The sequence below is a fragment of the Sander vitreus genome, unplaced genomic scaffold, assembly GCF_031162955.1.
Source record: "Sander vitreus isolate 19-12246 unplaced genomic scaffold, sanVit1 ctg273_0, whole genome shotgun sequence".
In the NCBI taxonomy this organism is placed as follows: Eukaryota; Metazoa; Chordata; class Actinopteri; order Perciformes; family Percidae; genus Sander; species Sander vitreus.
In genome coordinates this window covers 51,839-65,000 of record NW_027595436.1, presented here as the reverse complement: position 1 = coordinate 65,000, position 13,162 = coordinate 51,839, and the positions used below count along the sequence as shown (strand labels likewise).

The window sequence follows — 13,162 nt, the reverse complement described above, 5'->3', positions numbered from 1 at the left end:
TTACACCTATTTTCATGTCTTTTTGAAGTTATTTTGTGTCTCATGATGGTCACTTTGTTTCTTGGTGGTCATTTCATGTCTTTTTGTAGATAACTTATGTTTCTTTGTAGTCATTTTGTGTCCCTTTTGCGTTCGTTTTGAAGGCCAAATCCACAGAAACAACCGTTGATTTATGAGCAAACAGCACGCTTTAATTAACCTGGACTTCTCAAACTGAACGTAGAATAAACTGAACTCCATTTAAGGCTGGGAGTTTTCACAACATAATCTCCAGCATCTAATCTGATCTGAAGCTGCATATGTTGCTGTTAACTCTTTATACTTTATTCAGAAAAGGTATATGACTCACCGTTCATCCTGTCACAGCTTCATCTCTCCAGCAGCCGTCTGTCCGTCCGTCTCTCTGTGTATCTGTCCGTCAGTCTCTCTGTGTATGTCTGTTGCTCTCTGTGTATCTGTCCGCTCGTCCAGTATTCAAATCCTCCTGCTAGACAGTTTGTGGGAGTGTTAATATGCAAAAGTTCCCTGGAAGCAGAAGTAGGCATGCACATAAACAAACACACACACACACACACACACACACACACACACACACACACACACACACACACACACACACAGGCTTAAAGTCAACACACACTCCACTGTTCCTTTCAAACTGAGGAGACAAATAACACACACACACACACACACACACACACACACACACACACACACACACACACACACACACACACACACACACACACACACACACACACACACACACACACACACTCACACACGCACACGGGCTTAAAGTCAACACACACTCCACTGTTCCTTTCAAACTGAGGAGACAGAAATAACACACACACACACACATTTCCTGAACATCTAGATTCCTTCTCCACCTGAGATATGGGATTGAAGAACCAGTATGGGTGTGACTCACATGTGTCATCATGACACAAAATGATCATTACTGAGCTCTTCCAGAGAAAATGTGTGACGTGCACCAACCACACCAAAACAGATTCCTTGTATGTGTTAAAAAACGTACTTACATACATTTAAATTAAAAATCAAACTCCTCTTTTTAAAAAAAGAAGAAAATAAACAAAGGGGCATCTTAGAGATGATATGTATCGATATTTTCAGTTTCCATCGATAAATATTGGATGGTGGATCATTACATCGTGTCGTTACAGCCCTAAAAACTGGTATTAACTGTGTTTATTACTCCGTGTCTGAGTAGAGCTGCAAACTATCCATGTAAACCAGGAAAAGTACGCAGAACTCTGAGAAAATGAGGTAAAAAGCCACCAGTTTTTATTTCTTAAGTGTGAGGATATCAGAGCGTAAATATTTGGAGTATTTCATACTTGTACTTTTTGATTGCAGTTAAATTAAAGTACTGACCAAGCTAACTCAAGTATTCTTTAGAATAACTGAATGAATTGAAGTATAAAAAAACTTCTTACTTCAAAACTTAAAATATTTTTGGCAACTGATTGTACTTATACCTTATAATATATTAAAAGAAATATTTGGAGTAACTGTTACTTCTACTTTTTTTAATTAGAGTTAAAGAGCTCATATTATGCTTTTTGGCTTTTCTTGTTTATTTTGTATACAGGTCATGATTTTCTCGTTTATTTTGTGTACGGGTCACGATTTTCTCGTTTATTTTGTGTACAGGTCACGATTTTCTCATTTATTTTGTGTACAGGTCACGATTTTCTCGTTTATTTTGTGTACAGTTCACGATTTTTTCGTTTATTTTGTGTACAGGTCACGATTTTCTCGTTTATTTTGTGTACAGGTCACGATTTTTTCGTTTATTTTGTGTACAGGTCACGATTTTCTCATTTATTTTGTGTACAGGTCACGATTTTCTCGTTTATTTTGTGTACAGGTCACGATTTTCTCGTTTATTTTGTGTGCAAGTCACGATTTTCTCGTTTATTTTGTGTACATGTCACGATTTTCTTGTTTATTTTGTGTACGGGTCACGATTTTCTCATTTATTTTGTGTACGGGTCACGATTTTTTCGTTTATTTTGTGTACAGGTCACGATTTTTTCGTTTATTTTGTGTACAGGTCACGATTTTCTCGTTTATTTTGTGTACAGGTCACGATTTTCTCATTTATTTTGTGTACAGGTCACGATTTTCTCATTTATTTTGTGTACAAGTCACGATTTTCTCGTTTATTTTGTGTACATGTCACGATTTTCTTGTTTATTTTGTGTACAGGTCACGATTTTCTCATTTATTTTGTGTAAAAGTCACAATTTTCTTGTGTTATATATCTTTTTTGTGCATGTTATAGGTTTACAAAGTGTAAAAGCCCAAAGTCCCCCCCAAAGGGACTTACCATCTCCAACAGAAAACACTGTTCACAAACTGCTCCAAACAGCTCTATTGTAGTCCAGCCTTTACTTCAGAGACAAACGTGGTCACTTTGGAACACACGTTATAATGCTCGCCTAGCTGTTAGCATGGCACGCCTCATACTCTGCTTCTGACTGGCTAGTAGTCCTTACCTAGGTACTGTCAGGACACGCCCTCATACTCTGCTTCTGACTGGCTAATAGTCCTTACCTAGGTACTGTCAGGGCACGCCCTCATACTCTGCTCCTGACTGGCTAGTAGTCCTTACCTAGGTACTGTCAGGGCCCTCATACTCTGCTTCTGACTGGCTAATAGTCCTTACTTAGGTACTGTCAGGGCACGCCCTCATACTCTACTTCTGACTGGCTAGTAGTCCTTACCTAGGTACTGTCAGGGCACGCCCTCATACTCTGCTTCTGACTGGCTAGTAGTCCTTATCTAGGTACTGTCAGGGCACGCCCTCATACTCTGCTTCTGACTGGCTAGTAGTCCTTACCTAGGTACTGTCAGGGCACGCCCTCATACTCTGCTTCTGACTGGCTAGTAGTCCTTACCTAGGTACTGAGCATGTGCGACTCAACAAAGATGTTACAGCAGTGAGAGGTCTCACTCTGTGGCTAAAACAGAGAGCTCAACACACAGGGTGAAAAGAGGAGCTGCAGCAATGTGCAGTACCACAAAAATATGGTAAACCTATTCTGATATAACCTATAAATACAATTATGAACCTGAAAATGAGCATATGAGCACTTTAAATTAAAGAACTGATTAAGCTAACTCAAATAAGTTTTTTTAAATCTATCGTTATGCTAACCGCTAACCCCTTCTAAAAAAGCACGTAAAATGACCACAAAGAGACACAAAGCCGCTACAAATGACCACGATCACAAAGAAATGGAAAACTACAAGGAGTCGCGAAAGGTCTAACAATTGATCCAAAACCACCACAAAAAGATGACAAACGACCCAATGTGACGACAAAGACACAAAACGACCACAAAGACACGCAGAACTGTTAACAACAGATGGAAAACTTCCCAAAAAGATGCAAAATGTCTACAACAAAATGTAAGACAACTAAAACTAGATGCAAAATGATTTAAATATAATCCAAAACCACCACAAAAAGACAGTTAAAGGACAATTCCGGCGCAAAATGAACCTAGGGGTTAATAACATACGTGTACTGAGTCGACCGTTCTCTGGGACATCTTTTCATGCTAACCGAATGTGTCTCTAGCTTGAAACAAGCTACAGCAAACCGGTGATTAGCTTATAACGCTAGTAGCATAATGAGGGTCCCTACATGTAAACCGAAGCATTAGAACTTCGTAAGTAAGTAAAGACAGTTTATTAAAAAGATAGCTCATAAAGACAGTAGCGTTCGCGTATACAGGCAGGCGCCATCTTGGGAAAACAGTCACGACCAGTCGAACCACAAACGCCGTGCAACCAGTAACCAGTAACATAGCTCAGGCAGGGCGTTAACGGTTCAACTAGTCATGACTGTTTTCCCAAGATGGCGCCTGCCTGTATACGCGAACGCAACTGTCTTTCTAAACAATCTTTTTAATAAACTGTCTGTACACTCACAAAGCTAATCACCGGTTTGCAGGATCTTGTTTCAAGCTACATACACATTCAATTAGCATGAAAACAGATCCCAGAAAAAGGTAGACTCAGTACACATGTGTTATTAACCCCTAGGTTCATTTTGCGCTGGAATTGTCCTTTAATGACAGAAAACGATAAAAAAAACGTACAGAACGACCCAAAATGATGACATAGACAAAAGAAAAATACCACAAAGACTAACAGAACCGCCACAAAACAACATGCAAAATACTACAACACACTAAATGACTGACAATGGGAAGAAAACTATCATAAACATACATAATGACAACTACAAAGGACCCAGAGTGACACAACAGAGACACAAAACGAACATAAAGACTTAAAATAGATGCAAAATAACTACAAAGAAACACAAAAACATGCAAACTGACTATAAAGAGACACTAATTGACTGAAAATAGACAGAAAATAATAAAAAATGTACAGATAAACAACTACAAATGACTATAAGTAATGAAAAACAACTGAAAATAAAAGCAAAATGTCTAACAATTGATGCAAAACGATCTTAAAGGTACAAAAAATGACTGAAAACGGACAGAAAGTGACTACAAACAGCCCAAAATGATGACAAAGAGACATAAAACGTCTATAAAGACACACAGAATGAAAATAATCGAAAACGTACAGATAAATGCCTACGAAGTGACTGATATCCTCGGCCCTCTGATCCCCCCTCCTCCCTCTTGATGAAAAACAGCAAACTAGCTCCCTACAGCTTTACGGTGTCATCTTATACAACTATAAAGTTTATTTATGGCTATTCCAGCTCTGAAACAAAAACCAAAAGTCAAAATAAATCAAGAAAAACTAACAAAGGAGCAGTAAGTTTGAAAGTTCCCATGGGAGAGAAACCATACAGCTGGTTTCTCTCACAGCTTGACACTTGCTCTTCAGACTGTGTGTGCTTTAATTGTTTACAGTTACCTTTTATAATGGGTTTGCCTTTATTGTCTCCCCTTAAACCTAGAAACAAACCACAAATTATACACAGGAGGCTGAGCACAGATGTTTAGATGATTCTCAGTGGTTTGGTACACACACGCACACACAGAGAGAGAGAGAGAGACACACACACAGACACACACTCGCCTCGACTCTACTTTTTTGGTTTTCCATTATGAAACAAAGTCCCTGGTACCTGCTAACAGGTACTTTTTTTAGTACCACCTCAGCGAGGTTCTAAGCGAGCTGAGGCGAGCCGAAAAGGTGACGTGAAAGCGACAGACGGGTTCTGTGTGTGTGTCGCGTTAGGTCACAGCAGTTTACTGCGGCACCGCTTGTTTTACAGTTCTGTGGAGGCTCCAGGCAGAGCTTTCGCTGTAGCCACGTACACACACACATGGCTGGCTCGACGCACGCACCAGCGCACAAGTATAAACATCAGGCCACTTACATAGGCTACGGAGAAAGTTCTGCGTGGAGCCTCCACAGAACTGTAAAACAAGCTCAAGTGGCCTGATGTTTATACTTATATGAGCTGGCATATAACGACCAGCCACGCTGAGGCGGTACTAACATCTGCAATGGAAAACGGACGAACAGTGTGTCGAGTCGAGGCGAGGCAAGCAGGTACCATGTAATGGAAAAACGCCATTAGAGATGATATGTATCGATATTTTCAGTTTCCATCGATAAATATTGGATGGTGGATCATTACATTGTGTCGTTACAGCCCTAAAAACTGGTATTAACTGTGTTTATTACTCCGTGTCTGAGTAGAGCTGCAAACTATCAATGTAAACCAGGAAAAGTAGGCAGAACTCTGAGAAAATGTTCAGTTCATAAACTCAAAAGTCTGAGGATATCAGAGCGTAAATGTTTGGAGTAGTTCATACTTGTACTTTTTGATTGCAGTGAAATTAAAGTACTGACCAAGCTAACTCAAGTATTTTCCAGAATAACACGACTGAATGAATTTAAGTATAAAAAACCCAAGGTCAAGGGGGGGGCTTATATCAGCCAGGACTTACACTTTAGTTATGTATTGCAGCCTGTTTTTGTTTTTAAGAGTGAGGGACCCAAACCAGCTCACAAAGGCAAAAGAAAGAATACTTTCAATAAAACGACAATAAAACATCCTCATAAAGGTCTTACCGACATTAATATTGCGAAGTTTATGATAAAAAAACATGCACTGGTGTGATTTTCTACACACAGCGTCGACTTGAGGCTCGAAGGTGAGTTTGTCGTCTATTATAACACCGAGGTATTTGTCTTACTTCACTACTTCGATAGCTTGATCGTCAATAAGGGTGGGAGAGAGGGTGGGGGGAGTCGATCAGCATTTCTTTAGTTTTTGCCGCGTTAATGTTCATAAAAGATGACTTGCACCACTCTGTAAAATCATTTAAGGTAGCGCCATACTCAGAGTCGTCGTCCGTCAGCAGCGACACAATTACCGAGTCGTCAGCGAACTTAATGATATGACGCCTGGTGTGCTGGCTTTGGCATGCATTTATATGTAAAATAAATAAGATCGCGGAGAGGACGCAGCCCTGGGGGGGAACCGGTGGAGGAAAAGAGAACATCGGATAAGATGCTATTCACTCTCACGCGTTAAGACCTGTCAGTTAAAAAGTTCATCAGCCAACAGATAAGACTAGGATCGATATTAAAAGTATTCTTTAAGATCCCTGCCAAAATATGTGGTTGAATGCAATTAAAGGCTGAAGAAAAATCAATAAAAAGCAGCCGCACAAAGCTCTTTGCACCCTCAAGATGGGTATAGATCAAGTTAAAAAGAGTACATGCTGCATCTTCCACTCCCCGTTTTGGTCTGTAGACGAACTGAAGCGGGTCTAGTAGCTCCTGTACAGAGTTCAAAAGTTAGTCTTTCACGATCTTCTCTAACGTCTTCATTACGTCTTTCATGATCAATTAACTCATTAGTTTTATGTCTTAACTTCTTACTTCAAAACTTAAAATATATTTTGCCATTATTATAAGTATTTATAACTTATAATATATTAAAATAAACATTTGGAGTAACTGTTACTACTTTTTTTGATTAGAGTTAAATTAAAGAACCGATTAAGCTAACTCAAATAAGTTTTTTCAATCTATCGTTACGCTAACTACCAACCCTAAGCCACACACACACACACACACTATGTTATACCACTAACAAGGCTCAAAATAGCACCACACTTCAACGGTAGCATAATGAGGGTCATACATGTAAACCCAAGCATTGACAACCTTGTAAGTGTACAGACAGTTTATCAAAAAGATAGTTTATGAAGACTGTAGCGTTCTTGTATCTTGGGAAAATAGTCAAGAGCAGACGAACGCTGTGCAACCAGTAACAGCTCAAACACAGCGTTCGTGGTTCGACTGCTCATGACTGTTTTCCAAGATCGTGTCCGTATGTAAACATGAATGCTATAGTCTTTATAAGGTTTTTTTAATAAACTGTACACTTACAGAGTTCTCAACGCTTCGGTTTACATGTATGACCCTCATTATGCTACCGTTGAAGTGTGGTGCCATTTTGAGCCTTTTTAGTGGTATAACATAACGATTTACCATCTGCCCCGAAAGGTAGCATTAGCATGCTAACCACCTCCCAGAGAACGTTCTACTCGGTACACACGTTATTAACCCTTAGGTTCATTTTGCGCCGGAATTGTCCTTTAAAAAGCACGTAAAATGACCACAAAGACACAAAGCCGCTACAAACGACCACAAGGAGTCACGAAAGGTCTAACAATTGATACTAAACCAACACAAATAGATGACAAACGACCCAATGTGACGACAAAGACACAAACCGACCACAAAGACACGCAGAACTGTTAACAACAGATGGAAAACTTCCCAAAAAGATGCAAAATGTCTACAACGAAATGTAAGACAACTAAAACTAGATGCAAAATGATTCAAATATGATCCAAAACCACCACAAAAAGACAGTTAAAGGACAGAAAACGATCCAAAACAGAACGACCCAAAATGATGACAGAGACAAAAAAACAACAACACCACAAAGACTAACAAAACCGCCACATAACAATATGCAAAATGCTAAAACACACTAAATGACATACATATGATCATAAACATACATAATGACAAAGAAACACAAAATGATGCTAAACCTTGACAAAAAGAAAATGACTATAAAGAGACACTAATTGACTGAAAATAGACAGAAAATAATAAAAAATTTTGATAAACGACTACAAATGACTATAAGAAATGAAAAACAACTGAAATGTCTAACAATTGATGCAAAACGACTTTAAAGATACAAAAAATGACTGAAAACGGACAGAAAGTGACTACAAACAGCCCAAAATGATGACACAGAGACATAAAACGTCTGTAAAGACACGCAAAATGACAGAAAATAATCAACAACAAACAGATAAATGCGTACGAAGCCAACCGTGACGGGTAGATGAGGGAGAGCCCAGTGCCGGTGTGACATGAGTGTCCTTTCTTATAAAACTACAAACTGTATTTATGGCTGTTCCAGCTCTGAAACAACAACAACCAAAAGTCAGAATAAATCAAGAAAAACAAACAAAGGAGCAGGAAGTTCTCTCCCTCGAGACTGTACAGCCGTCTGGTTTCTCTCCCAGTTCACAGCTCAACGCTCGCTCTTCAGACTGTGTGTGCTGTTCCATTCTCTTTTTATTGTTTACAGACCCTTTTATTAAAAGTTATTTTGCTACTTGTTTTATTTAAAACTGAATCATCTTATGAAATTAGGGATTCTGTACAATGAACTAATGGATATCAGCATGAAACCTTCCCCAGTTGGGTAACACTTTACTTGAAGTTATCTACATAAGAGTGACATGACACTGTCACGAACACAGTCATGTGTTCATGAACCATGTGTTCGCTCTCACTGAGGTTGAATGGAGACGATATTCGACCCTGATTGGGCGAAATTAGAGAGAATCGCAGAGGCAAGCGAAACAAGGTTGCCGAAAGCTTAACTTTATTCAAATGAGGACCACTCGAGAACCAATCAGGTCCCTGTGTTCGTGTTTGGAGGCGGGAGTTACAAAGAAAGTCTGACCAAGATGGTGGAGGTTATCAGCGCTGTATCATGAACATTTGTATGTGATTAAAATGTTTCTACATGAACACTGGTACTTGTATCAACATAAATTGTGATTTCTATGACACACAAATGTAGTCATGGCACATACACCACTAAATAGTCCACTGTATATGTTAGTTTAAACACTCAAACTGTTCAGCTAGCCGACAGGTCAACCGCTAGCATGTTCGGACATTGCATTTCATTGTAAGCCTAGCAAGGCAGCTAGGCTACATAGTCAGGTTACCAGAGCATTTATGAGCTAACATTTTACCGATGGTTTGCTGCTGTGCATTTTTACCGCCCTAGCTACAATAGCAACGATAGCTTGCTAGCAAACTACCTGCTAGCTAGCTAGCTACCTAGCTTCAACCCTCTCTGCTAGCTGCCTAGCAGCCGGTGTTCTGTTGCGGTCTTGTGTGTTATTTTCGCAACCACCCCCCCATTCCCGTTTCGCTGTGTGGAAACCTACCGTAACCCTAACCATAACTTGTCATGACAAAACCAAATGACACCAACTAAAAGAAGAGTTATGTCATAAACGTTTATGACTTGTTTATAATGTTTACGACACGGTCATGACAGTGTCATGTCACTCTTATGTAGATACCTTCAAACAAAGTGTAACCCCCAGTTGATTACTGACATCAAGATAAATATATTTTGTATTACTAGTTTTCTGAAATGGTATGTTTAAATATGCAAATGATGCATTCTCTTGTTAATGCACCCACCCTTACACTGAACAATGTCAATCAACACTGTTCTGCTCACCTACCTCATGTATATTTCAAACTTACAATTACAATATTATTAATATATCACTATTGCACTGAACTGCCTTGCTCTATATTTATATTTAAATATTACATCTCAGACCACACTGATATTGCACTATTCCTTCCCTCTCTTCAATTGTTATTGTATATTTCTTGTACAATTGTAAATTGTTATACTATATACTTAGTTTTTGTTCATATTTCTTACTGTCCTTTCTGTTTTTATTCTTTATATGTTAAGTGTTGTACTTTTAGAGCAACGATTAACCGGAGTGAAATTCCTTGTTTGTTTACACAAACCTGGCCAATAAAGCTGATTCTGAGTGTGAAATACAGTCAGGTCCATAAATATTGGGACATCGACACAATTCTAATCTTTTTGGCTCTATACACCACCACAATGGAGTTGAAATGAAACGAACAAGATGTGCTTTAACTGCAGACTTTCAGCTTTAATTTGAGGGCATTTACATCCAAATCAGGTGAACGGTGTAGGAATTACAACAGTTTGTATATGTGCCTCCCACTTTCTAAAGGACCAAAAGTAATGGGACAGATTAACAATCATAAATCAAACTTTCACTTTTTAATACTTGGTTGCAAATCCTTTGCAATCAATTACAGCCTGAAGTCTGGAAGGCATAGACATCACCAGACGCTGGGTTTCATCCCTGGTGATGCTCTGCCAGGCCTCTACTGCAACTGTCTTCAGTTCCTGCTTGTTCTTGGGGCATTTTCCTTCAGTTTTGTCTTCAGCAAGTGAAATGCATGCTCAATCGGATTCAGGTCAGGTGATTGACTTGGCCATTGCATAACATTCCACTTCTTTCCCTTAAAAAAACTCTTTGGTTGCTTTCGCAGTATGCTTCGGGTCATTGTCCATCTGCACTGTGAAGCGCCGTCCAATGAGTTCTGAAGCATTTGGCTGAATATGAGCAGATAATATTGCCCGAAACACTTCAGAATTCATCCTGCTGCTTTTGTCAGCAGTCACATCATCAATAAATACAAGAGAACCAGTTCCATTGGCAGCCATACATGCCCACGCCATGACACTACCACCACCATACTTCACTGATGAGGTGGTATGCTTTGGATCATGAGCAGTTCCTTTCCTTCTCCATACTCTTCTCTTCCCATCACTCTGGTACAAGTTGATCTTTGTCTCATCTGTCCATAGGATGTTGTTCCAGAAATGTGAAGGCTTTTTTAGATGTTGTTTGGCAAACTCTAATCTGGCCTTCCTGTTTTTGAGGCTCACCAATGGTTTACATCTTGTAGTGAACCCTCTGTATTCACTCTGGTGAAGTCTTCTCTTGATTGTTGACTTTGACACACACACACACACACACACACCTACCTCCTGGAGAGTGTTCTTGATCTGGCCAACTGTTGTGAAGGGTGTTTTCTTCACCAGGGAAAGTATTTTTCGGTCATCCACCACAGTTGTTTTCCGTGGTCTTCCGGGTCTTTTGGTGTTGCTGAGCTCACCGGGTGCGTTCTTTCTTTTTAAGAATGTTCCCAAACAGTTGATTTGGCCACACCTAATGTTTTTGCTATCTCTCTGATGGGTTTGTTTAGATTTTTCAGCCTAATGATGGCTTGCTTCACTGATAGTGACAGCTCTTTGGATCTCATATTGAGAGTTGACAGCAACAGATTCCAAATGCAAATAGCACACTTGAAATGAACTCTGGACCTTTTATCTGCTCCTTGTAAATGGGATAATGAGGGAATAACACACACCTGGCCATGGAACAGCTGAGCAGCCAATTGTCCCATTACTTTTGGTCCCTTAGAAAGTGGGAGGCACATATACAAACTGTTGTAATTCCTACACCGTTCACCTGATTTGGATGTAAATACCCTCAAATTAAAGCTGAAAGTCTGCAGTTAAAGCACATCTTGTTCGTTTCATTTCAACTCCATTGTGGTGGTGTATAGAGCCAAAAAGATTAGAATTGTGTCGATGTCCCAATATTTATGGACCTGACTGTATGTGCTTATTTGCATAAATGTCCAGAACATAAATGTGAACATTAGATAAAGTCACGTCAGGTCTTTTTTCATGTTGCTGACATTTTAGAGTCAAAGGTTTTCACCGAGGGAATTTGGGATATCTCTGTTTGTCAATCAATCAATTAGGATATGGTGTCAACCGCCATACAAACATTAGTTTTTGCCATTTTTTTTTAGATATAACATGTTGTATAAATCAGGCTGTGAATGATATGTGCTTCATAATCTAGAGGGGATTGAAAGAGGAAAGCTTGGTGTCTTTACGTGTGTCTGAAGTGGAGATTTCTGGCTCAGAGTCTGAGAACTAAACCTGTAAAGATATGGATTGTAAAATGCAGACATTTTGAAGACACTATAGGTGAACAGGGTCAAGGCTCAGCTGATGACTTACACTGCAGACTGATGTCATGAAGTGGCGTATGTATGACACGCCAATCTGTATGCCATTACTGGCGTATTATCAAGATGCATACTCCCTTTTTAGTGTGTTTATCAACGCCGTTTGGCCTCCATTGACTTACATTACCTTGCGATTGCGTGTGAATTGACGCCGTAGCGAGTACTATGAAAGGGTGAAAATCTGCGTAGGGAGGCTGAGTGGGGTGTGGATGGGTCTAACAACACAGGACTTTCACCCAGGAGACCGGGGGTCATGTCCCGCGTCACGTTTCCTTCATGTCCCGCGTGTCACGTTTCCTAAAGTGAACTGTGGCTTTATTCATTTCCTAAAAATTATCATAATGCGTACAGATAACACGCCACTTGGCTTCAGAAAGTGGCGTGTATGTTTATGTCCGCTGTATAAAGCGTAGACATACACACGGATAGCTCATAATGCGTACAGATAATATATGTTTACGTGAAGTCATGATGTCACGTTGTTCACTGAGACAAATACACAAATATATTTTTTATTTCGTTTTCTGAGATTTCTGTGTCTGAATCTGCAAATGAAGCATTCTCTAATGCTAACCTTTGGCGAATTTAGGAGGAATCTACAAACACAAACAGACACAGTGGGGTCAAGATAAACATCATAATGTGTGTTTTGGATGTTTTATACACAAGGGTCTGAAAGAAGAGATCCTATGAAAGCCAAACAGCACAAAAACTCCAAATAAAAAAGTGTGTCCCTGTAAACATAGAAACAAAACCAAACTAATGATACACAGGAGGCCGAGCACTCGGGTCACAGATGTTTAGATTATTCTCAATGGTTTTGTTTCCACAGACACACACACACACACACACACACACTACGTAATTGGCTAATTTATATGTGTGTCTCTATGTG

General features: G+C 39.5%; 1 protein-coding gene across 2 annotated transcripts in view; it reads right to left on the bottom strand.

Annotated features, from left to right (window-relative positions):
- cysltr3 (cysteinyl leukotriene receptor 3) overlaps positions 1–13,162 on the bottom strand; it is a 28,174-nt gene that overhangs the window by 14,497 nt on the left and 515 nt on the right. The window contains exon 2 of one of the 2 annotated variants that reach the window (XM_078244645.1): positions 350–487. In XM_078244645.1, coding sequence (XP_078100771.1) covers positions 350–356 — 7 coding nt within the window. In that variant the 5' untranslated portion in view covers positions 357–487. Of the gene's footprint in view, positions 1–349; positions 705–13,162 lie in introns of those variants that run through there. The other variant, XM_078244646.1, reaches the window with a different exon arrangement.